The sequence below is a fragment of the Anser anser genome (assembly GCF_964211835.1).
Source record: "Anser anser genome assembly, chromosome: 11".
In the NCBI taxonomy this organism is placed as follows: Eukaryota; Metazoa; Chordata; class Aves; order Anseriformes; family Anatidae; genus Anser; species Anser anser.
In genome coordinates this window covers 11,838,046-11,864,386 of record NC_139732.1, presented here as the reverse complement: position 1 = coordinate 11,864,386, position 26,341 = coordinate 11,838,046, and the positions used below count along the sequence as shown (strand labels likewise).

Below are 26,341 nucleotides of genomic sequence, written 5' to 3'. Positions count from 1 at the left end.
TCTGTTTGCCACACAGCTGCAGATCTAAAAGGGGTTGAGCATATGGGTCATTATCACATGCAGTGCATTACACAAACAGGCAACCCAAACAGGCCAATTCCTACCCTAACTCCCTTTGGTAACATTTTGCACAGCAAAACGTAAGACACGGAAATAAGAGGTAGTCTGGTATCATGCTCCTGCCTTTGAGAATTATCCTTTTGCACAGACTGAGCACCTCAGCTCTCCAGCTTTTCTCAACGCTGTCCAAAAACCGAATCCATGTCCTACTGCAAAGCTTCCTTGCTGCCAAACAAACCTCAAATTCAAGCCTAGGCACCAAAATCAGGCTTCTGTGTTTCTGTTGCATCAGCATGGGTTCAGTGCTTTTTAGGTGTGAGTTTTTTTAAAAAATGGGTTCTGAAACAAGTTGGAGAAGGTAAGTTAACATTTGGCACACGCTAAGCCTAGCTGCCGAAGCTTGCCACCAGCAACACAACAGTGTTATATCAGTGATACCGTGACCTGCTTCGAATGCTGCACCATGCAGCACCCTGCGCAGCGAGCTCGGAGCCAGGCGAGCGCCGAATCGTTTGGAAGCAGAGGTGACGGTTCTGTCATCCACCGGGGTGAGCACGTCGAACGCAACGTGAAGACAGCCAATTTGTGCGCAGATTTACAGAGATTTAATCCCGTCTCATCTCAGCGTGCCAAATCATGTCTCGGTACAGCTTGTAAAGATTCAACAAGCACACGAGCCACAGGACTTACGCGCCCTCCGCAGCAAGGGTGTACGCGGGGCTGGGTACTGGCGCCACAGATGCTACTTTTGCAGACTTCTGGCAGTCTGCACCTCCCCTGCTGCATGGCCAGCAACATCTGCAACCCTGCCAAATATCATCAGTGCGCGCAGCGTCGGTGGCTGCAGCGCCCTTTGCTGGGGCTTCCTCCCTTACAAACTGCGTCTGGGCGCTGCAGTTTCAGCCCCTCCGTCCCTGAGGCTTAACCTGGGTCGCCTCAAACATTTCCAGAGAGGTCAAACAGGATCGTGGTACCGAGGCACACTCACAGCAGCAAAACAAGGAGAAGGAAGAGATTGCTGGTACTGCCTCCTACTGCTATCCCGCTCCTAAGACTCGCTGACCAGACCCTGCATGGGGAAGCTGGTTTCCTAGCCTTACACAGCCAGCTCTCAAAGAGGAATAAAATGCACCCCGAGGCTGAATCTTCTCCTTCTTTTTAGTTTAGATGTTTTCTAAACAGTTCAAATTTGATGACAACTTTGGTAAACAAGTGAACAAAGGAGGAAAGAGATGTTCCTTTAAGTATCTGAAATGATTATCGGGAACTTCCAAGTTTGACTCCCACCAGGACAGCAGTTTTCACTAAGTAGCTCAGTTGTCTGGAAAACCTGCCCGAAACCCAACAAGATCTAACCATTTTTTATATGTTTTAGTTCTTGATGATTGGGTACTGACGTCTCCTGAGATTAGCACAAGAAGCATCTGCCCTTAAGCCTCAAAGTATAAAGTAAAGCGCCACAAAAACAACAAAGCAGGATTCTGTTCCTTCTTTCCCTTCAAAATATGGTCAAACCTGAATTAATGCAGTTCAAGCAGATGAGTTAAAAACTAAAGTGATAGGTCCTCCAGTCACGCTAATAAGCCACAGAGCGCATCCATTTTAGGGAGACAATAGTAGTAACCTTTTGATAACAGAAACTGTCATTTGCATACACAGCTGTTAGAGGAAGCACTGTCTTTTAATGCTTGTAGGCCTGGCTGTTGACAGGCTCCTCTCTCTTGCTTCAGCCCCGTTACCTTGCCATTCCTTCTCTCAGACACCGGAGAACACGACGCCCTACTTACCATGCGGAAGCTTAACCAGTCCCGGTGGCAATAAGGGAAGGTCCCATCCAGTTCTAGCGGCAGCTGTGAGCTGTCTATGTGCTTATGGAGGGATTTCATGGAGGTGAGAATCTCAAACTGCATGGGAAGAGAAGAAATAAAAGCACAGTGGCATTAGAGAAAAGGGCAGTGAGTACTGGCAAGGAGGAGGGGAAGGTTAACGAGAGACAGCGTTTCTTTTTCCTTTATTTATCTTGCACAGAAACAAGGCACACTGTGTGTATCTGGAATATGAAGGAAAAAAAATCAATGCAATCTTAGAGCAGTTTGCTGTGCAGTTTTGTGGGCGAACCCTGAGGGAACACAGGCCACAACACGTTGTTTTACCAAGCAGAACATCTGTGATGGAAGTCTGGCAGCAGCCAGCCTTCTCTAGAGCCAATACCTCCAAGTATAAGCAGAGCAACTCCCTCATATGCTCACACACTGGGTTGCAATTTGCATTTGTTTGGAGAGCCTGAGAGGTTAAATCCAGCCCCCAGCTTCCCCATCTCGCTTCCTGGAAAACCTCCGAGATCTCCCTCTCGGAGAGCAGACTCTGCCCTACCCTCAGTTCTCCAGGCACCACAGCAGCTATTTGCTCCAAGTCTTTCCTAGATTTTGACGCTGATAACTTGCCTTCCGTGAGCCTGTAGTACCTCACCAGAGCATGCTAGAGAAACAGACAAGTGCTCCTGAAGGTATGTGGAAGCCAGCCCAGACACCAGGATCTCAGGTGCAGACATTTAACCCCACACATACTCTGTGAAGTTTTCGCCTCCTTATGAAATAGCGAGGATGCTTCCAATTCCTCCCGTGTGACTTTATCAGTCTTTGCCGTTTCCTCCTACACACTTTGGAGTTGTTCAGCGCTTTTAAATAACGTCTTCTGGAGCTCTGCCTGCATGCACACACCTGCACACCCCTTGTGCGCTTCAAATTCTTTCACATGGGGGAAATGAGGAAAGGGACTAAGAGTGTTTACTGTTTGTTAGCCTTTCAGGGCAGTGCACCACACACACAGCGAACACGACGCTATTCCCAATGTTTTCATCCACAGGGAGGGCCTGGCCTACTCTGAAACCTACAGGATTTTGTGGCAGGCACCGAATTTCAGTCCAGTCCTGCAGCTCGTAACAGGCTTGGTGCAGGGGGAGATGACTAAGACGCAGCCTGATGCTCTGCTCGCTCACCACAGACAGTGGGAGAGGCTGAAAGCCTGCGTTTCGTGTACAGCTGGGGAACACCAAGGCAGGTTTACTTCTAGTGGGGGTGTCTGGTGATGCTGAGATCATCTTCCCCCCTCCGTTAGCACCTTCTGTTCGTCTTCCCAGACCTTTCAGCTGCAAAGGGACCCTTACACACGTACACTTCTCCTCTTCCCCCTCCTGCAGAAGTCTCTCAGCTGCTGACAGCAGTGGCAACGAGGAGAGGGAACGTGGGATATGCTAAAGCCTGCGAAGCAACAAGTACCTTCACAGGATGGAGCCCGGGATTTAGCAGAATGTGATCTCCTCCTGACCAACTATTTTCTCCCTTGTTAACAGAAGGGCATGAAAAGCACCTCCGTTACTGTTAGTGGTGCAGGACTCCTCCGTGCAGCTCTCTGTGCCCCCGGCAAACCCCCTGCGTCTCAAGGGCCCCAGCAGCCTGACACAATTACGGCACACATGGCGGTGATGGACTCAACAATAAACACAGCATGACAGAGATATGTTCAGCTTGCATAAACTTTACAACCCGATAAATACCACACCCGTAATAGACCACAACCATAAAATACAGAGAACAACTACAGAGATTTCATGTGAGAATAAACATGTATTAGCGGACAGAGAACTCGCTGCGTGGAGTTAAACAGGAAATCAACGGCTCCCCAGCAAGCCCTGGACGAACGGTTCCATTACCTGTCCTGCTGCCGGCTTCTCCACCCGAAAAGTCAGATCTCTTTCAACCAGAAGCAGTACTCCATGAATACAATGAGGATCCATATCCTAAAAGAGAACAGAGTGCAAAACCATCACCTATCCATCCAGGATGCTAAGGAGAATGTACCCCATCAGTTTTGTACAAGAGATTGCAATTTATCCTTCCAAGGTGTTTAGGAAGCCCGGAAGGCAGTCACCAGGAACAGGGGAGGCCATTCTGCAGAGCACCAGGGCTATGTCCTAGTTTGCCTCAGATCAACTAGTCATGCAGTAGGAAGAAATGAAAGAGGTCAGGTCTTGGCTACACTAAAAAAATGCTGCCTTATACACCGGGACGTGTCGGGGGAGGAAAAAAATAACTAAAAGGAATTACGTTCAATGTCCAAGTTTTTTCTTGATAATTTTCCTGGTCATTTCTCCTAACCGAAAGGAAGCTTTTTTCCATGCAGTGCCAAAAAATGTCATCTCGTCTCTACTTACTGCCAACTCACAATCAAGGACTCGCATCCTGTTGCTAGTGTTAAACCAACAGAAATTCCTATTTGGACATCCCAAGGGACGTCTGGCAGCTGTAGTTCAAACTCTGCGATCCAGGATCAGCTCTCCAATTATAGAAGCACTCCACAGGGAAGTGAGAAACAGGCAGAGAGCAACAGCAGGAACAGGGAAACGTAGCAGAAACATTCAGGCCATGGCGACAGGGCCCACTAAACACACGGAGCCGGATACCAAGGAGAAGCTGTCATCCCGTGTGGTTAACTAAGAGCCACCCCATCTAAACATCTCAGAGATGTCTTTTGCCTCTGCAAAGATCTCGGAACCTGTCCAGCGACAAATCCGTCTCGGTATCGCTCGAGCTGTAGGGAACCTGCACGCAGGAGCCCATGGCAAGAAGGGCGCCCTGCTTAAGTAAATGCTCCAGCGCAGAGGCAGGTGCCTACCGCCCCGCAGAGCCTGAGCTGCCCGACCTGACGCTGGGCCCAGCATGGCAATTAAGAAACAACGCCAGCACAGCCCAATCCTGCATGTGCGGGCAGCAGCAGAGGTTGCAGAGCAAAGGAAAAGACGTTTCTCTGTAGTGCTAAAAGAGGATCCTTTTGAACAGGCAGGAAGAAAAGTCCCAGCTTGAAACGCCTCCCAGAACAGTCAGAGGTTTCTCAGCCGTCTCAAATCCCTTTCATTCACACTTTCACTGTTATTTGAACACTGATCAAAAGGCCAAAAAGAATGTATTGCATAATTAGGCTGAATTAGGTAAATACTAAAGCTCATCTGAAGAGAGCATGGGGAGACATCGCAGCTGTGTGAGCAGCACTGAATTTGCCTAAAAGTACAGTAGGATGCAGCTCTAAATTTGTCTGCTAAAAAGTACTGCATGATGAGAACCAGCCACAGTGCCAAGACAGGTCATGACTCTAAAAATTAAAGAAATTTATTATTTCACAATCCCTTTTATACTCCAACAGTCATGAGATGTGCAATCTGAGAGAGGATAAAGGTAGCGATGGTGTAACACAGGGTTACTGCAGCCAAACACTCATTTGCTTGTTTGTTGCTGCTGAAAATAGCAACTGAAAAACCATTCACAAGTTAAGCTGTCAGGGGAGAAGCTCAGGGCTTTCCAATCCAAGAGAAAGAAATACTTCCAGAAAAATGAGGTATTTTTCACCATATCTGTTCTTTAAACAGCTGAAGAAAAGCCAGACTCATCCAGCCCTGAGGGATCCACCCAAGTGGACTAGAGCAGCTCACAGAAGCTCTCTGGGACGCAGGCAGAGCTGGAAGCAGCAGGATGCTACCTGCAGCAGCTTTCCTGCAGGTTTTCGCCCAGTCTCTTGCCTCCTCTGCTAACAAGACCAGCTGTGTGCAAGCAAAGATACCGACCGAGCCCCACATTTCCATGAACTCCACACCTCCCAGCACAGCCACAATGGGGACATCAAAAAACAGAGCGGCATCAAGAGCAGCTCAGAAAGCAGCAGGGTAAACACCGGTACTTTTATTATTTTTTAAATGAAGGAATTACGTACTTTCTTCCATCTTCCTCAAGAAAAGCTCCAAACCACCTTCTAGCCTCCTGACGCCGGTGGAAGCCCAAGGCCAAACCTGGCAGCATCAGCACAGTTTGAAGCCCTGGCAGCGCCCAAGTGCCACACAATCTCCGAGAGAGCACTCCTAGCGGAGCAACGGGAGCTTCCTGGTCTTTAACATCAGACCAAGGTCCTCCATACTGCTGAAGCAACAGGGCTTGGAAACGCATCCCTCGAGAGCAAGGATCACACAGAGATTTCCTGCTTTGAACTGCTACTGTATCCCTGGCTTCATGGACAGACTTCTCCCCCCTGGGTCCAGCACACAGGCGCAGCAGGGTTAAGCTTTCACACTGACGCACAGTGCTCAGAAGTGTCGTGCTTCTGAGAGCTCAGGCAGCGGAAAATCCCACAAGTATCTGTTCAGCGAAGCCCAGCACACGCACACACACACTGCTGTCAGTGCCCTGCCTGCTCACTGACCGAGGGATCAGCCCTACTGCTGCACGGCAAGGTTCCCCTGCAGGCCCCCACTGCACGGAGCCAGCTGGTGGAGAGCTGCGACCAAACATCACAGCAGCATTTACCTCCGCACAAATCCTGCTCCAAAGCATCATTATGCAGCTTCCCACAGGAACAAGCATGATCTGTTCTTGCAGCACGTACACGCTGCGCGCTTCCCTTCTCCTCCTCCGTACGGAGCTGCCAGAGCATCTCCTAATTCTTCTCAAGTTAGCTGCAGCACTTGATTCTGCCTCTGCTCCCAGTGCTCTCCGGGACAGAAAGACTGCCAGCAGTGCCCATCCGCCCATATTCGAAAGAGGATGGGGAAGAAAGTCTTGCAGAAGACAACTGAAGGCAAAGAGGGTGAGAAGCTTTCACCAGCTTACGAGGTGGCTCTCCCGGCGCTGTAGGAAAGCTACCTGCAGGCACCAGAAGCTGCCTATTAGCACTTAAAAATTCTATTTGCGCATTCGTTCCAGAAAGATGGAAAATGGAAGAGCTATTTCCTCAGCCTGACAGATACTGACCCAGAAACCTCTGGGATCAAAGTCTTCCCTCCCCATGGAGGCTCGGTAGGGTTAACAGACCCGAGAGCCGCAGCAGGAAGGGACTTTGCATTAGGTCATCTGATCGGTGCTTATCCACTGTGAAGTGCTCCTCACTGCTGAGTCAAGAGGAAAACATCCCTTCAGAACTGAACAAGCAACACTGGATCTCAACACCGAACAGATTCCACCCGCATTTTCACAGTAGGCTTCACAAAAGCCAGGTAAATAAAATCCTGTTGAAGTAGAGAGCGGAGAAAGGATCTTTCCAGAGACAGCCTGCCAGAGATCAGAGATGTACCAGGGGTTTCAGAAAGGACCCCAAGGAGACATCTGTTCTGTGACCCTACAAGCACAGCACGTTGACTGCGATCCAGCATCCACTGCCCAGCAAACCTTGCTGCCCTCCAGAAAGTTTAGCTGCCTCGTTGTAGTTACAGTCAGTTTTCTAAACTTCTCCGTCCTTACTTCAGAGCGGATGAGAGCACTGCCGTGGGAACACAGGGGCAAACCAGAAGTAAATGCTAAGGATCCCCAAACGGCTCAGCGGAGCCGGGGGATTACCCCGGTGCCACAACCAGAGGATGAGCCAGCCGAACAGGTCTTGTCTACAGAGTCTGCCAGAGAGGCAGGGTAAGGACCAGCAAACCACAAGCAGAGTCATCAGCCCCCGTCAGTCACTGTTAGCTGCAGCACACCTTCAGCTCCAGCAACCTGTCTTGCAGCACATTAATCCCTGCTAACTAACTGTTGCTCTACCCCGTGCTCAGAGCCAACCTGACATCACAGCAGGATATTACACAAGCAGTGCAAAAAAAGCTTTTCCTCCCTCCCCGTTTCAGAGGATAGGAAGCTTAGGGCGAGGAGCGCTTTATTCCTGCCACTCTCTGCGAGACTGAGTGGTCCAAAAGCACACTGTGTTTCAACACGTTGCTGATTTCCAAATCACCCCCCTAAAACTCAACCTCGCAACCTACATGGAAACACTCGGAAGCCCTAGCAAGCCCTCTGCCACGTGGACACAGCATAAAAGAGAAGATGCACGCCTGGTACCTCTGCAGGACTGAGCAGGGCAGCAGATAACTCCTTCCCCCAGAGAACAAGCACACTGATACGGCTCCCAGCTCCACCCAGCCCAGGAAGCAGGAGGACAGAGCTCTGACTCAGCCCCAACTCTCAGATGTGGCACCGAAGCACATAAACCAGAGACACCAGCCTCATTAAAACATTGCCCTGTTCCAGTTTGCAGAGCTTGAGCCCTGAGAGACCTGAGCTCTGATTTAAAAGGAACACCTGCTTAAACAAGATTAGTCATAGCTACAACCCAGCATCTCCTCTGGCTTTCTAATAACAGCAGACAGAAGTGATCTGGGAGCAGGGGCAACGCAACCCACTTGTTTTCCAAGTGATTGATAGAAAGCCTTTGACCTGGAGCAGTCTAGAGTTACAGCATGTCCGATTCCCATCACTCACCAGCAGCCACATCAACAGCTGCATGTGCTCTTCCGCCTGGTCCGACAAGCAGTGCCCTTCCCCTCCCTCTGCAGCAGGCAGGGGCTGCCCCTCCTACCTTCCCTGTGGCAGCAACAACCCCTGCGTATTTCACGCAGCCCCTCAGTGCAGCGGCCAGCACCTCCAAGCACAATTCATGAGAGCATTTTGACTTGGGAACAGTTCTCAGCATAGAGACGGCAGCAACACTGGAGGGGTGTTCTCTAACTCTGACTTCCTTGATTTTTTTTTGCTTCGTCTGCAGCCTGGCAAGCCCAGGTCGTCCTCCTAAGACAGGGCTGGGTGCCTAACTCCATCTCCCAAAGCCAGGTGGCAGACGGAGACACACGGCAGACGGAGATATAACATCTGACCGAGACAGCAAGCCAAGCCGTGTTCCTTTGTCCGAGCTCAAGGCTCACCTGCAAGATGCTGAATGCCTTGAAGAGCGCAGGAACCGGTGAGCAGCGACGAGCATCCACAAGAACAGTCAGACCCAAAGCCTGACACTCGGGTCTGCAAGGACGGAGAAAAAGAGGTAACGTTAGTCAACAGTGGAAGTCAACGAGACTTCCACAACCCTTGCAGATCCTCCCTCCCTCTCAGCTCGGGGGCCTGGCCCTCAAATACCATGTCACAATGCTGCATCACGGAGCTGCTGCATGGCTGCCCCATCGCAGCTCCCAATCCCATTTCCTGAGCTAACAAAGAATAGCGAGAATGGGTCAGATCCGTGGCAATGCGCACAAACATTCAGTACACACCTAACTCCATCCACACGCACACAAGGCACACACACAACAGCCAAGATGCTTGCTGTACACAAGCCAGTTCACCCAGCACGAGATCCCCACCTGTACAATTTCGGGACTGCCTGGACCAGCTTCCTGGGGCAACAGGAACCCGTTCCATTCCCTGCCTCAGCTCCCACACCCCACGAGACAAGCGGACGTGGCAGCAGCTGCCCCCGTCAGCCCCCGAGTGCCACAAACCTTGGGATGCTGTGCAAGTACAGGAGGAGGCGCACAAGCTCAGTGGTGTTGCAGTGGGGGTTTAACCAGACCGTGTTCCTTGTCGTTATTATCGCCACTGCACGTCCCGATTTATCTCTGGTACCTGTAAAGGGAAGGAAAATAAAGTCATGTAAGGATGTCAAACTAACAGAGCCTGGCTCCAGGTGTGAACGCCTCATTCCCCTGCTGCCACCCTCATCACCTTCCTGGGAATGCTGCACAGAACTAGATACAGTCTATGCTGCACATCGTGGTGGGCTATAAACACACTTCTGAAGTATCCAAATGCTGCCCGAGAGTGAATTAGCTGAGCTTTGCTTGTCCTTCTCTCAGGGCAGCATTAAATTTGGACTGCTCTCTTCTACCCAACCTCACATTCCTCACCAAATTTGGTGGAAGCTGGCGAATGATAACACAACCTTTGGAGAAGAGCAAGAATCCCAAGCTCAAGATAAACAACCTCACACCCACTTGTGCTCCAGTATCACACAGGACCCCAGACCGTCCATCGCGGCCACGTACTCTGCCCACCTCCCATTTCCATCCTGCCAAAAGGCAGACAGGGATGAAAGAGGGCCGAAATGTGGCCCAGACCCAGGTGCAGCCAGATGAGAGAACTCGAGGGGTTTGCGGAACCACGCACACCGCCCCCGCAGACCGAGCGCACCCACCGCAGGCTGAGCCAGGCTCACAGCCAGACGGGGCTGCCTGGGCGCAAGGCCCTGCAGCAGGGGCCTTGAGCTCCTCCCCGGGGGCCGTGGGGTGGACGCCCAGCAGCGCACACTCACCTGCCTGCAGCTCCGGCAGGGGCAGAGCTGGTGCCAGGCTCTCCTTAGCTCCAGGGCTGGCTCAGTGCCTAGGGAATGGCTGAGGCACATTTCGGGCAGCACAGCTGAGCCGTGACACGCAGAGGAAGAAAAACCCCTCCGCTTCAGCCAGCCACAAGTGCTGCTTCCCAAAAGCCCCAAAACACAGCTCACCACAGGAACTGAGCCTGCTCCAGGAGCTCCCCAAACTAAGTGATATTGGGGCTTTTTGGGCTTCAGCTATGACAGAACTATGAAGAGGAGGACTGGAATTATGTCTGAGCCCCTCTGCAGATGCTAAGGAGGGGAAAGGAGCAGGAGGACATGCCACTTCGGAGGCCCAGAGCTGCCTCTGCCCATCGAGAAGCGGCCAGGCCCGCGGAGCGAGCGCGGTCAGGCGAGAGTGCCCTGAGCTGGCGCCCCACCAGGAAGGTAAGTGATCTGGAGAACGGCAGGGACCACACCTCTATTGTGTGAAAAGCAATTCACAAAAACAGAAGGCATTTCCTGTCATACAAATGGAATGAGATAGGGGAAAAATTCCCAAGCACAAGACAAAAACAGAGGCCTAGGGAAAGCAAAGCCTCTCTCCCTCTTTTGAGCTCCCTGCCCCGGGAGGTGACAGCCCCGGAGCACCTCTCTCCCCGTCCGCGGGAGGTGTAAGCTGCGAGGTCCAGCGGGTGCAGGTGGACGGCCCCAAGCACCGAACACTGCCCTGGTGTGATCCCAGCCTGCTACTAGGCCGTGACTTGAGCGAGGGCCACAGGCACAGACGGGCACTGCTGAAAGCCGGGCTGTCTGCCTCCCGGGGCTCAGAGCCGCGGCGCCGGCTTTCTCCTGCTGACAGCAGGGCCAAAAGCTCTGGTGTCTGTGTGGTTCGGGAGCAGTTGTGCCACTCCTGAAATGCTGCATTATCAGAACTGGAGAGGAATTAGAAAAAGCTTACGCCTTGCTTCCTGAGCTAAGGGGTTCATCAGCAAATTAAAAAAGCAAAGCAGTCAGTTACAGGCATAATGGCGTGATAACCAGTCTCAGTAAAAACCTCCTTGCACTGAAGCATCCTCTTGTGTCCCTCAGGGAGGCTGGGCATCACCAGAACTCGATTAAACCTCTAATTAGCACACAGGAGCCTAGGAAGTTACCTGACTAGGTCAAAAAAGCAACAGCCACCAGGGCTAGGTCTCTGACAGTGACATAACCAGATGATTCAAGAGCAGAATACCAGAATGAAACTCCTGAAAGGAAAATTTCTTACTAATTCCATCACCTCCTAGTCTATTAATTACTCCTTATTCTCTGCTTGTCGTAAAATCTATCCTTTCTAATGTAATTATCATATCATTACCGACGTCTAACATGTAGCATTTAACTGAGTGATGCACGCGTTCCCTCGGGTGTCTCCTTTTGGATTTCAGTGGGCAGTCCTCAGGGAGAGCCGGCACGTACAGCTCCCAGAGAGAACGTCACTCCTCCCTTAGACCAAAGCTCCCTCGGAGTCGGCAACAAGCCCAAACCTCACTTCTTCCACGCACTTCAAACGCACATCACTTCACCCCGCACCTGAAGGCATCTGACTTCACGTTTGTCACAGATTCCTCCCATGCAGCACAACGGCGGAGCAGCACATCACGCAGGCAGGCTTCTTCTGCGGCAACGGCCACGGGTTCCGCTGTGAACCCCAGAATTTTTTGGCTGGCACACACACCATGGAAGTGTCCAACCTGAATAGCAGACCTACTTACCTACCATGCTAAATTACGTGCTTGCAGGTACTGCAAGCCCTACACCTGGTTTCTCATCTCACCACTGCCCAGAAGACTGGAGAAGTCCTATTTCCCTTTTCTCCTTCTGACACAAAGGCGGTTTTTTCACCTGATCCTCAATCCCCTTATGAGATTAACAAACCTTCCGGCCTCTCACCATGGGGCTTCCCTTCAGCTGCAATAAAGTGCTGCCTCCCTCTGCTGTGCCACCTCTGGACATCAGAACAACCTGAGCTATTTGGGAGGCATCACCAAGCAGGCAGAAGCAGAACCAATCTTAACCGGACTAGTCCTCCCCTCCCCTTTAAACATCTGGGGTCAAAATTGGTCTTGCAGCCCCAGCACCAAGGGGGAGCGCCACTGTGCTGCCTTTCTGCTCTCCTTCCCAGCGTCCCCATGCTGCACAGCTCTGCCTGGCCTCTTCTCCTCTCTTGGGGCAATTTTCAAGTCACGAGTGCCTCCCGAGCTGCCCGAATGCAGCTCTCTCCCTGAACCACGCCGGACAAGAGGGAAGCAAACCCACAGGGGTGCTGAAGCAGATGCTGCCAAACGGTTGTTTCTCACTGGAGAGGTAGGTCTCACTTCCTCTGTTTAAATTAATGTTTAGTTAAACACAAAGACTTCTTGTTTGGGCCGTGCGCTCCAAGCGATCCTGGCTGCTCTGTCCAACAGCCTCGGCTCTGTTTACTGCTCTGCCAATATTTGTCCCATCCAGAAGAAGTTTTATCCGCAGCAATTTGATATCTGCTGCCATATCAGATACAAACAGTGAATAATGTTTGACCTACCACTGATCTCAGCAGAACAATTCTGGGAAGTCCTCCCTTGATAGCTAGTTTTGTCATCTGCTATTTAGCTACGCTATCGTTCATCCCACATGTTGCTCATCCACACTGCATCGGGATATTCCTTTCAACGCTATGCGTCATGAAATCAAATGTATTGTAGAAATCTATTCTACCTTGGCAGCTACGTTTAATCAACCAAACTTCTAATTACCAAGAATAAAACTGGTTTTACAAGAGCACTGTCAAACAGCATCTTCGACACTCTCATCCTTTAATTATCTACCGAGTGAATCAAGTTCCCATTGTTTTGACCGGGTCTGATGTCAGGCCCACCAGCCCATCATTAGCTGCATCCTCACTCTCCTCGTTTTGAACCAGTGGTATGAGCCCACAGATCCGGCACTTCTGACTCACGCACGCTTTGTTCACATTTTAAGACTCTTTGGAGCAAGTTAACGTGACTTTCACGGGAGGGAAGTTCTACTTCCTGCCCTTCCCATTCAGAAACTTTAGAGAATTCTGAACGCGTTGCTTCTGGAGAGGCTCGGGGTGAAAGGAGCGGGACTGGCACCGGACTGCAGCCCTGAAAACACGGCACGGCTCCTCTGCCCTGCCACAGCCCCACTGCCCAGACGCGCTGTGGCTCGGCTACTCACCTGGCAGGCAGGCAACTCCGCTCCTCAGCACCTCTGGGTTCACATCCTTGACTATGGAAGGTGCAGGCCGGCCACCCCAGGCAGCCCCAGAAGCCGGGGATTTGGGGGGAACAGCAGCCGTTGAGGTGTCCTCCGGGGCGCAGACCTTACCCGCTGGCTTCGACACGGCCGTCCCAGTCGCTTCTTTTACCGTCTCTGCCCCTTCCAGCACCATCCCTGGAAGACAAGCAGCAGGCAGAAGCTAAAGCACAGCTCCACCCAAAAGGGCCCAGGTAAATCCCCGACTGGGGAGGGAGGGAGGGACGTGCCCCCAGCCCCAGCGCCCCGCAGCTCCTCCAGTCCTCGTGCCAGCAGCACGCCTGCTCCAAAACCAGTTGTAACACGAACGCTATGGCGATTCCAGAAAAAAAAAAAAAAGGAGCAGTTTATCATCAAGTTTGCAAGTTATAAAACTCGCTTCAGATCAAGATTCTTGTACTCAAACCCGCTTCTAAAGGTACCGTACCGAGCAGTACGTGTCTGCTGGCAGCCCCGAAGTCTGGAGCAGTGCGAGCCCCTGGCTGGGCTCCAGCAGCTCGAGCACACCGAAGCGATAAGCCAGCTTCTGCCAGGGAGAGCTGCTCCATCAGAGCAGAGCGACTCCCCCGACACCACTTGCAGATTACTTCTTGAAAAGGCAAAGCCAACTCAAGGCTGACAAATCAGCTGGGAATTAGCCAGCAAAGAGACCTCGTTCGGCTCTCCCAGGGTTTTTTAATTAACAGATAATGTGAAAGGCAAAAACCTATTTTAAGCCCTGAAGAAGGGAACGACTAGCCCCAGGAGCTCGGTTCGGGGACTGGAGAAAATGCTTCCTATCCCTGACACTTCAGCTCTGAAAACAACTTATCACACTCATCTGATTCCAAAGTTAATCTTAATTACTACGCACAAAGTAATGCCAGCTTTCCCCTCATTTTGGGTTTCAATTTTCATGGAAAGGCAGATGGAGAGAAGTTGTCGTCTACCTACTACGGAAGAAGTATTATTCCCCATTTCCCGGCATTCTAAGAATTAAAAACCAGCAATATGTCTTTGGGATCTGAGGTCCACAGCCAGGCCATCCCACTCTTTGGCAGAGAGATATACTGGAGAAAAAATGCTACATTTCACTGCAAATCATGACACTTCGATATCTCCCAACAAAAACCAACCTCTCTTTACGGAAATAAAAGAGTGGCGTATTTATGTGCTTGCTATGAAGTCACACGTTTTAATTGCTATGTAAAATTGACTTAAACCATCCTACCTTCCTGCTGCATCAACAATGCTGACACTTGACTCAGTTTATTTACCAACAGATTCCAATACTTCATTAAAGAGCAGGACGAGGAACAAAGCAGTCCTTGAAGTGGCTTTCAATACAAGTTTTAGCAGCGGAGGAGATTTACAGGTTGAGGCTCAGCCCCAGCTGCTTCCAAAATTGCTAAAGTGGGTAAGAGAAGCGCCCCAAGCAGCGTGGCTCGCTGTGCAAAAATACCCAGCGTGGGGGGAAGCCAGGAGGGGCTCCAGGGCTGTGCCCCAGAGCCACGAGGGCTCGCTGCAGAGCCCCGGTAATGGCCCTCTCAGGGAGCACCCCCGGGACCCAGCCTGGCGCCTGCTGCGTTTGGCCACGTAAGCTGGGCTGATGGCTCCAGGCCTCTGCGCCGCTCCGGGACGCATCAGGGCTCAGTTCTGCTCCTGACACCACCTCAGCCTCAGTTTTCCTGTAATGCGAGAGCTCACTTGCTTTGGACAACGCTTCCAGACCTTCCTTTGGTGGTGTTTCAGAGGGGCGCAGATCCGCCGTGGCTGGGGTAGCACCAAGGCAAGTAAATCACGCCCCGAATGTTTCACGTTAAGGGCCGGCTGACTGGGGGAGAACATCTCAGGGAGCCGTACGGCCCGGCAGCAAGCTCACAGGCCATTTGTAGCCAAGGAATTTGCATTAAATGCAGAAAGCCTGCAAAGAGAACCGAAGGGTGACACTCGAAGACAAGAAAGGGAGCACGGCTGCATTGAAGGAACCACAGCAGGCAAGGGAAAGACACAACTGCACGGGGCAGCCCTGCCTCAGAGCCCTTCTTGGAAGCAAGCAGCAGCTCCCCGAACCCAGAGGGCTTTTGTTCAGCCCACCAGACACGGCCCCTGGGGCGCAGGGGGAGCTGCAGACCCCACCTGTCCCGGAGCAGGCCCAAGCTCACCGCGCGCTCCTTGCGATCCGGGGCGGAGGCACTTGCTCAAGCGGAAATTGTAGAATGCGGAGGATTACATCAAAAAGCAAATTGAGAACTGGGACATCTGAATTTGCCGTGTTTGCAGGTTCCACCTTTCCCTGAGGTTAAGGAAGCGGTAGAGGATGATTTGCTTGTGTGCATTTCAAAGAGACATTAGCATTTTTCCTGCAAACTGCCCCGGCGCCCATATCATCTACGCTAACACCACGTAGGAACATGGAGCGGGACTGAAACGCCCCAGCAGGTGCTGCTGAGTATGCCCCAGCGTGGCTTTTCAGCCAATTTCTTGAATATCAAGTTATTTTCCACCCCTAAATACAGGATTTCTTTTCCTGAGCTGCAAAGTTTCAAAATTCACTTTCGTTTAAAGCCAGTCCTTAGGGAAAACCAGCAGCCAGATATTCTGTACATGGAACCAGCGCAAAGTTTAAGCCACCGACTCAAAATGGGTCACGTTTGCCTCAAAAGCTTTCTAAGCCAGGCCACATTTGTGCAGAAAATAAGCTCAGGTTGTGAACAGGAGTGGGAGGAAGGGGAGAGAGTTGAGGGATCGGGAGAAATCTGCAGACGCAGCAAACTCGGATGCCCCAGTTCTGAAAGTGTTTTCTGATATGATCGCCAGCGTCTGCTTTAATGCACGAGCTGACAAAGACCCCCCAGAGGACAAACCGTGCGGCTGCCCACTGCCAGCGAGGTGTGAGCTGGGGTCTGAACGGGGCCAGTGACACTTAGGAACGGGCCTGGTTGTTATTTATAGTCGGGGCGAGATAAGCACAGTCTGCAGTCACAGCAGCGAAAGGACCCCGACACGAGCCGGTTACCGAGGACTCAACGCGCCCACAGACTGAGCGGCTGTGAGAGGAAAGTGCTTTTGTAGGACCAAGCCCGGGACGTCTGCTTCACTTTGTAATTTTATCTCCAAATTATCTTATTGTGATGTCTCTGAGGGTTTAAAGGGGCTAGATAAAGGGAGATGAATAACTTGTTTGGATCTCAAAGTAATCTAGTGTAATTGAATAGATTAAACTTAAATACCGTAGCTGGGACTGTAAGAAGAAATACTCCCAGTGCTAACGGATACTTCAGCTGCCCAGCTGCCCTACGCCTTACACAGTTGTTTGGGGAGTTTCTAATCATTTAGGTTTTTTCTTTTGTTGTACAGATTCAGATAAGTCTTTTTCATGGCAATGCCACAGCTTGACATCATCAGAATCAGGCCACAAGCACATCACTTATTTCAGCCAAATCCCCAGAAACATTTAAATTGTCTTTCACTAAAAACAAGCTCCACACATGCCCAGGAGGGGTCCGGCACTGCTGAAATCCACAGCAGCAGCCAAGACTTGTCCTACGGAGCAGCGAGAACATCGCACTTATTATCTCATCCACCAGCTGGACTTGGCTAATTTTAGGCAGAAGAGATGGGAACGCAGAACAAGCAGCCACTGGAGCCACAGGGGAAGCATACAGCCTGCCCTCCACACCGCCAAGGTTTTCTGAGGCCCAGTCCTGTGCAAGCACGAAGTCCAAGCCAGCTTCGGCTCGGTCAGAAGTGCCATCACCCCGTACCTGCTGTGGGGCGGCGCAGAACGCTTCATTCAAGGGGGCTGGATCCCGCAGCACGCCCATTTACTGGCACACATCCCCCAGGAGCTGCGGGTGGGCAGCGTGACCTCTTATAGCTGCTCATGGTTTTGGACGCTCAGACAGACGCACTCTTTGTGAACAGAAACTTTTGAGCTGACCCCTCCACCCCACAGAGCAGCAACCCTCGTCACCGCAGAAGTATCAGAAGCGCTCGGCAACAGCGGGCCTGCCTAATTGCAGAATTAACATACGTGGCGTAGGTGTAAAGCAAAGCTTCCTATTAACCAACGGAGGCTTTAGCTCCTCCATTAGGAGGTCCCACTAAGCCCTCAGATAAAATGGGACTTGTGGACACCAGACAAGCTAATAACTGTGCAGCCCAAGAGGGGGTGCCGCAGTGGCGAGGCAGACTGCTATCCCCGCGCTGCGAGCAGAGGCTGGCCACACGTCCCGAGAACAGCAGCTCTCAGCCCGTCCCTCCGCAGGGTCGGACATGCCCTAGCGATGTGCAGCTGCACATCTCCAACCCTTTCGAGCGTCCTCGCTCTGATATTTCACGCCGGGTAATTTTCCTAGCCAGGGGTCCCGGCGATGAGAGCTGCTGAACTGGAATGGCATGTTTCACCCGCCCCCGCCGCGCGCGCTTCTCGATGCGATCTGCATATCTAGCTAGCTACAGCTTCCAGACTCAGCAGAGCCAGGCAAAGCCAGCAGCGTGTCGGAGAGGCCGCGCGCTGTCCGCAGCCTGCTGCAAGAGGCAGAGACCCAGACCGACAGTTTAATGTCTTCTGTATGGCCACAGCTCCAGCACGGAAACCCAGGCATCGAGAAGTCTGAGCAATACTTGCTTAAACCTACCGTTTGACCTGAATTTCTCTGTGCCTTTGTGTTCCCACCTGAAAAATTAATATTAGCTCTCCCACTCAAGTTAAACAGCTCCTACTTGAAAGATAACCAAGGTGGTAGAAGCATGCTGGAGGGGAACGGAGAGAGGGAAGGAGATGGTGGGGAATCCCTCAGCTCTGCAGTTCGCCTCTTGCACCAGCTGCCAGCATGTAAATGTTTTGATCTCATGTCATGTCCTGTAGCTAGTACCTCACTGGGCCATCCCCTGCTCCTTCCTTTCGCCACAGCTGCCTTCATACAGGCAGTGCTCAGCCAGGACAGACCCGGACAGCTGGCCAGTCTGTTCTCACGCACACCTATAGAGCGCATCCGTAACTTGCACGCGATGAATGTAACGGGTGGAGGTTACCAGCAATCAGATTAACTGAAATTAAAAATCTCTTACGCCAGAACTCTTCTGCAAAAACGCAAATATGCAGACAATTGTTGAACAAAATACTACTTTAAACCCAGCTCTGAAGGCAAAGGTAACTTCAAGCCATGAAAAATGACAGCTTTCCTGCAGTTTGTGCTATCACCCCTAAGCCAGAGGCAGTCAGTATTTTTCAGCAGTAGCTCCAGAGGACTTTGCTTTCTACCTGTTCTCAACCAGGTAACCACACAAACACCCAGCTGCCGTACCTTTAGGAGATGGTGCTCCAGAAACTGCCTCTTGGTGGGAGTGCAGTGCAGGGGGCTCCGCGTTCCCCTCAGCAGGCCCCGAGGACGATGGTCCAACCTCCAGCTCCTCCTTAATGGATTCCAGTGTTTTTAAGGCTCCAGTCTTTGACTTTTCCCCACCACAAAAACTTCCCTGGTTCTCCTCCCCTCCCTGCAAGTCCTGTGCTGCAACGCACTCTGGGTTCAGCACAGAGCTCGCTTCACTTCCATGGCCTTGGTTTTCTGCCCGTCTTTGTCGTTCCTCGTGCCTCTCTCCGGACCTGAGGGCTTTGAATTGACTTGAGCCTTCTGCTTGTGCCTCAAGACCCATCGAAGGGTCACTGGTATCTAACTGCCCTGCCATCTCCTCACTCTCTGCTGACAGAGCAGCTGGGAGTAGCACGGCTTCTTCACCTTTCTTATGCTGACAAACAGAGAGCTCTTGCTCTTTACCATCTGACAGGAGTCCACCCGCAGGAGCTCTGACAGAGCAGTAGCTATGGCCGGTCTGATTCCCGTTTACAGCCAGCGTTTGTTCAATCTCTTTGACTTCCTCGGGGCCTTCTCTTCTTCCCAGCTCTACTTCATCTACTTCTCCTTCGTCCATCTGTTCTGGAGGATTTAAGGGAGAACTCATATTCTCTTCCTGCTCACCGCAGCAAGCACGGACTGCCGCTCCATCTGTCACGTTCCCTGAAGAAGAGCCTCTCTCCACACCTCCATCCGAACTCTCAGGCACAACAGGCAACGCAGCGGCCTGGACCGGTGCAACGCTTTCACCAACACTCTGGCAAGAAACACCAGGATCTTCCTTCAGCGGGCAGTGTGGTCCCAAAGGCCCCGGGACAGACACAGAAGAGGGATCCATCTGTGTCACCTCACTTTGACTCTCTGCCAGTGCTTCTCCACGTCCCTTCTGAATCCCCTGTTCAGCAGCAGCATCTAGATTTGTCTCTGGGCTGTGCTCCAATACATCAACACCAGGATTTCTGCTAGAACCATCGCCTTCCACTTGCATATTTCCAGTAGAACCAGTCATCTGTGCTTTAGAGCTGGCACCATCTCCAGCACACACGTCACTGTAGCTGCACAGGGCGTATCGCCAATCGATCGAGTGCTCGCTGCAGGCCTCCTGCTCTCCAGGGGAGGAATCTTCTGCACCACAGGCAGGAGACGCAGCCGCAGGAGGGCTGTTCCCCATGCTTCCAGGGCCACCTGACACCAGCTGACCTTCTGGAGACAGTTCCTCATGGGCCATCATCCTGTTGCTTTCCAAAGGAATTACATTTTTGAGAACTTCTGCAGAAGTCCTCAGAGCGTCCATCTGACAGCGCTCCTTTTGCATAAGTGCTGGCTGAATTAAGTTCTTGGAGTAGGTGCTGTCTTGGATGACAATAAACCTGTGCTTGCCTTTAGATGCATTCACTCGTGTCCTGGGCTGAGTCAGGTAACTTAAAGACACTGACTGGGTTAAAGAGCCTGTCTGTGGCCCAAAGCAGGGCAGTGAAACTTCTGCAAGCTCAACGTACTCCCCTTCAATGTCACTTTTCAAGTCCTCTTCAGGCACAGGATTTGTACACACACCATTAACAAGAGTTTCGCTTGACTGTGGAGCTGGGCTGCTAACCAGGTTGTCTCTATTTGGACTTGGTTCCTGTAGATACTGAGATTCTAGGTCTGGTGAGCTGCACTCAGCATGGTCCATAGGGAGGCACAAAGCTGAAGGTTCCTCTGCTATTTCTGGAGTGATGATATTATTTTCAATTACTTTCGGTTTGTTTATAAATTCAGGATTAACCACATTATCCCAGGGAACACGAAATATCTTATCGTCAGTGGTTAGTAAACAATTTTCCAGTGCTATACCCATCCGCTCTCCATTGATAGTACTCAACCATTCCAGAGTGAAAATAGAGGTATAGGAGACTTCTGGAATCACAACTTCTTCTACATTATGCTTGTCCTTCGCCAAACATTTCAACACAATCCGTGGAGACTTCTTCAGATAGGGAACCACCTGCAGGTAGAAGTCACCAGGCTTCAAGATCCGCCAGTCGATGGAAGCTAGCTGGACTACAATCTTCTCGTGAATGCACAGGGGCCAGCCCTCATGGCGAAACAGCAAGCCACAGTACTGAACCTACGGAGAAAAGAGAAAGCGTTGTCAGCATCAGGAACAGATCTCAGCCCAGGCTTTTGGACAGGAGAGCTCACGCTTCTCTTGTACAGCCCTGCTGCAGCAATAGCATAGCTGAATTTAGGGTCTTTGGCAATTGTACACGTGTTTTCCTTGGGGAGGTCTTCTCCTTAAAAAACAGAACAAGAGAAGCTACCAAGACAAATCATCAGCTGAATAAGGACCAACCACCTGCCAGAAGCGCCAGCCTTATTTCACAGCACAGAGAACCCCATGGTAGAGAGGTCAGGAGTTCTCACCTCCCGGTGCTCAAGCCCACGAAACCCCTTCTTTACCTCATTTCTGACTCATTAAGAACTGACTGGATACACTGAGAAAGTGAAAAATGAGGCCACAGAGCACCCCTAACCACGTGCTGTTACAGAAAGGCAGGCTGACAGCAGCCTGCTTACAACAAATGGAAAAACTTATGTCCTCAACTGAAAGCCGTCTGCAGCCTTCCCAGAGAAGGTGGACCAACAGCCTGCACCATCCCCAGCGCATCCCCAGCGGGCTCCAGGTTGCACCAGGTACGCTGGAAACCAAGCTGCAACCCCCCGGGCACGGAAAGAGACCGGTAAGACGAAGCAGGAGACAGGAGGCAGCAAATGACAAAGCAGACCAGGATGACGAGGAGGGCAGCAAGTCCCATCGGCAGCTGGAATTGTGTCCAGTTTACCGCCAGAAGTCTTCACGCCCAGATCAGTTCCCATACAAAGAGCAATTTCCCTCATCCTACCCGATAACCCTTGATGTGGTTATTTTGCAAAGCTGAGCTGCGCAATCCTGCACCTGCTGCTTCCCGGCGGTGTTGCTGACCCCAGGACTCTCAGCTATGTTGTCTGTTCCTCCTACCCGTCCATTTGACACACGTTTTGCACCTGCCTTCCTCGTCATCCAGGTACCGCTTCATGTCAGTAATGTTTTTCACTCCTAAGAACTCCCACCAGAAACTGAATCATCTTCAGATTTTAAAATCAATCACTATTTTGGTTCAGGTTAGCACTTCAATATTTTTGTTACCAAAGAGCTAAGAGGCAATCTCTGCAGGTGCCTGCAAGGCACGTACCTGCCCGGTTATGTTTTCTAATTTATAGTCATGTTTTGGATGTTTCTTGTTAGCATTTCCTCTACCTTTACATTTAAAAGTCCTGTTATAGGCATTCCATTAATTCCCTAGACCCGCAACAGGTTGGCCAACGTCCCATTTACTCTTAAACACGGGCCCAGTACTAATACTCTTCCAGCTTCCTAGAAATCCTTCCTCGTTCCCAAACACAGCAGCACTCAGGGCAGCCTATGGCCCACCACTGTTTTTTTCTTTTAAATAAAAGTAAGGTCTCTGAACATCAAGCAAGACACATGTCAGACAATTCCCAACCAAGTAAAAGAACTGCAGGTTCATGGCTGAACTGACTTGACTCAATTATTTACAGCTTTATCACAACTTCAAAAAATAAAATTACTGCTTTGAACTTGATTCCTTTGGGGTAAAGTAGGCCTTAAATCAAGCCATGACATAAGCAATCATTCATTCTCAGTTCCATGATTAATTTCATCGTTCTCTGACATGAGAAGGTTTTAGAAAGGACTCCCCCGTATGGGATGCGATACTTAAATGAGAAAGCTGACACCTAGAAACCCATCGATGTTAGTATTGGCAGCACTGACTTCAGACATTTTATCTTGTGCCTCTTACATGGTCACATGGAAGTCTTGACAAAGGAAGCTATTTATAAAAATGCTGTATTCCGCAGGCCAGACAGATGAAAGAGAAATACCTCAATTCAAATAATTTGCCATACAGCAGAGAAGCCACAGAACTGGAAGCAACTTCTGGGATAGATCCTCACACACGTCAAAACAATAGGTAATGGCATCAATTTACTTCCTATGCTCATCAGGCTTTACCTTCAGCCAGACGGGTTTCTTATCCTCACTGCACCTGCTCAACTCTTCAGATTTGGTAATTCCTCCTCCTCATCCCTGGAGCTTGTTCCCCTGATGAATTCTCATCGCTTAAAATTATTAAGCAATGTCACATCACCTTAACACGTCTCCCTTGATCATCTCTTAGGCCTGCCTGAAGCGCCTCCTTGGTGATGCCGTTTTAACACTTCTTTGTTCCACTTTTTAATTGTGCAAAGCCTTGCAAAACGCCAGGTATAATGGCAGCAACACTTCCCAACTGGGCTAGAAGCATTTCGCTCCTTAAAGCTAAGCTCAAGCTCGTCCTCCCATCATGCCCCTTCGGTAACCCAGCCACCTGCTGGTTTTTCTTTCCAAACTGACAAACCCCAGATCACAATAGGAATTCTGTCCCTGGCTTTGTCGAGGTGCGTGCCTGCCCTCTGACTCTACCATTATAAAAACTTCAGCACGGAGTTTCAGACCTCATCTTGTGTAACACATTTATCCTCCTCCTTCTGTTATTGCTCATTTCTCCCAGACTTGTTTCATCACAAATTTGTCATCTCCATACTCTTACTTTTTATGCCAAGGTCATGGATGAGCCTTAATATGCGTCTCATGACTCCTGCCTCCAACTCAGCTTTCACTGCAGTACACACAACCTTCCTTTCACCAGTTTGCTGCCCATCTTGCAATGCTTGCATAAACCTCCAACCCTTTGACACAGTAATTAATTTTCCAGATGACTCCATAATAAATCCTTTAAGGAAGAGATTAAACAACCAAACTTTTCTCTCTAGACAGAGGCTGTTTTATGGAAAAGGCTAGTCTTACGCTACCTGCCATGGAACAAACCACATGAAAAAATGTTATCCGATTTTTAAAGGGTCAGTTAATTCCTTCAGCGCTCAGTGACTGCTGCTGTTGCATGCTCATCTTGTTCTCTGTGCTTTGTTACTAGCCCTGCCTTAATAGATTCAATAAAAATCCCTGTTCTAAGCTTTATGTGCTAACTTCTTCCATATTCCAGGAAGGAGATCAGTCAGACCTTTTTCTTCAACTTACTCATATCTGGATCCATTTCAGTCATGGCAGCTTTACCTCTGTTCTCTCAGTGCAACCAACTGTCCTATTGTTGTACCCACGTACTATATTACTACAAAATAAAAACCAAAATAAGACTTGGTTTAGTTTGGAGGATGGTGTTAATATTCGCTTTATATTCTAACTTTAAACACAAAGCAGATCTGCCTCCCTTTCTTTTCTCTATTAAATTAATTTGAATAAAAACCCTACAACCTAACACAGTTTGCCTGTACGTCCCTCCAAATCAAGTGGAGCTGAGCTTTGCAGTCCTACATCCTCATGCCTTCTGATGTCCAGGACAGGTATCTCCACCAGTCCCTTTCTTATACAGCATGGTTGAATCCAGCCAACCTAACAACAGACAGTTTCCAGAACTTGCTGCTGGCTTCAGAAATTCTCAGGCCGTACATAATTCACTCACTTTTCCATCAAGCTCAAGATTTGCACAGCACCTCAGCCAACGAGCTTCTCTCTCTTACAGAAGTGCCTAAGCCAAGTGTTTTGCTCATCAGATTTTTAAGCAAAAAAAAAAAAAAATCGCAGTTTTCCAGAAGAGACTACGGATTTGCAGACTGCACCACATCAACCCTTCTGCCATCAGAATGTTTCCTAACAGGTATGTTAACGCCATCTGTGGAGGAGTGGCAGACAAAAAGAAGATCAGTTCTCAAACTATTACAAATAGTTTATACACGTGAAAAGCAAAAGACACCATCATTGGCAGCATGAACATAAAGCTGGATCCCATCTGCACCTACCAGACACATAGAGTTTCTGTTAAAACCCGGATGCAAAGTAACCTATTTGGGGGCCCTTTGCCCATTAAGAAATGTGACAACCCCACTGCTAAGCTGACCTGTATGCCTACTGACAAACAAGTGGAAGAAATCTCAGCAATAATCACCAAAACCAAAATGCTGAAGTTCTCTCCGAACTTCCTGACAAACCTGCAAAGCTACCACCTAACATGCAGCAAGAGCTAGATTAACACCCAAGCAGGAATGTAAATCCTTCCATTGACTACACGTTTCAGAGGCTTAGAGCTTTAGAAGTGGCGCATCCTCATGTTGCTCCTGCTCCGAAAAGCACCTTCAAAGAGAAGATAATGTGAAGAGGCTTATTTCGGTTGTTTTAACATTTCACTTTGAGGCTCAAGTACTTGCTCATCTCGTGTCCACTGCCAGAGCCAAACCAGGCTGGGCAGAGGAGTGCCAGGACCTGACTCTGTACTGCCTTTTAGAAAGAGAAGGCTGCCTTTTAGGAAAGAGCTGGTCACCAATGACAAAGGTGTCACACAGGTCCTAGGGCCATGGGACAGCTGGGCTGCAAACAGTCCGTTTATCCCAGGTCATCATCTGAAGGCCCATAACAAAACGTGGTTCCTAAGCAGGGACCAGCCCTTTGGCATTGCCCTGCACACCCTCACCTCCCCAGCCCCTAGGGTCACACACTGCTGGGTTTGTTATGCCCACCAGGAGCCCATGAACATATCTAATATTTCATGAAGCCACTCACATTTCTGTCACTGAGAAAAAGATCCAGCTCTCGCAGTATTTCCTGCAGCAGCCGTTCAGGCAGCAGTTATTTTTTTGCCCTTTAGTGTGCTTAGGCAAAGCTCACATGGACACGCTAAATGAAAACTAAGGAGGAAACACTGCTTTTGTTTACACTCTAAAAGGCAGACAGAACTTTTAAAGAACAAGTAGTAAGAAACGGCCCTGTGAGTTCAAACAGCACGGAGTTTTGGGGAGAACAGGTCCACAAGAAGCGAGAAATAACTTTCAGTAATAAAAATTCAAAGAAGCAGACTTCTAAGGGAAATATGAAGGGCCCAGCTCTAAAGGCAGCACAAGGTACCTAGAGTTTCCCTCGCTCTCCCTGTACTGCCAGCTCTGAAATACGAAATCGTGAGTCAGGGCCAGGGAGGCTCGCAAGCGAGGAGGAAAGGCTCGAGGCGCCCGGCTGCGCTGCCCACACTCTGCCTCCTCAGCAAAGCTCCCGGTGCCCCGTGCTGAGGAGCGGTGCCAGGCTCAGCCCGCCCTGCGCGGCCCCTCACCACAGGCAGCCCCACCGCCCCACCAGCCCCATGCTGGGCAGCCTGGGGGTCCCTGCGGCCCCCTGAGCCCTCACAGCCCACCCTGAGCCCTCACCTCTCCTGCCCCACGGCCCCTCAGGCCCCGCCGCCCTCACAGCCTCGCCTCAACCCTCCCGCCCCAGGGCCTCCCGCTCCCGCCCCACCACCATGCCCATCAAGGCAGCGCCGCGCTCCTATTGGCTGCCGCGGCCTCAGCTGTCCTCCCATTGGCTGTTGGGCAGCCCGAGGCCCGCCCACCCACCACCACCACCACCACCACCCGAGCCCCACATGGCCTCGCCGTGAGGGAGGCTGTGG

At 50.6% G+C, this 26,341-nt stretch overlaps 1 protein-coding gene across 11 annotated transcripts in view; it reads right to left on the bottom strand.

Moving 5' to 3' along the window:
• The window catches only part of PLEKHG4 (pleckstrin homology and RhoGEF domain containing G4), a 94,243-nt gene that overhangs the window by 45,733 nt on the left and 22,169 nt on the right, over positions 1-26,341 (bottom strand). For 10 of the 11 annotated variants that reach the window (XR_014589135.1, XM_083851944.1, XM_083851947.1 and 7 more), the window contains exons 3-8: positions 18,759-20,916; positions 13,390-13,605; positions 9,356-9,479; positions 8,786-8,879; positions 3,773-3,859; positions 1,848-1,964 (exon numbers count right to left, since the gene is read on the bottom strand). Coding sequence is in view for 10 of the 11 variants with exons in the window: in XM_083851944.1 (XP_083708070.1) it covers positions 1,848-1,964; positions 3,773-3,859; positions 8,786-8,879; positions 9,356-9,479; positions 13,390-13,605; positions 18,759-20,916 (2,796 nt within the window). In the remaining variant the exon portion in view is untranslated. Of the gene's footprint in view, positions 1-1,847; positions 1,965-3,772; positions 3,860-8,785; positions 8,880-9,355; positions 9,480-13,389; positions 13,606-18,758; positions 20,917-26,099; positions 26,158-26,341 lie in introns of those variants that run through there. The other variant, XM_083851943.1, reaches the window with a different exon arrangement.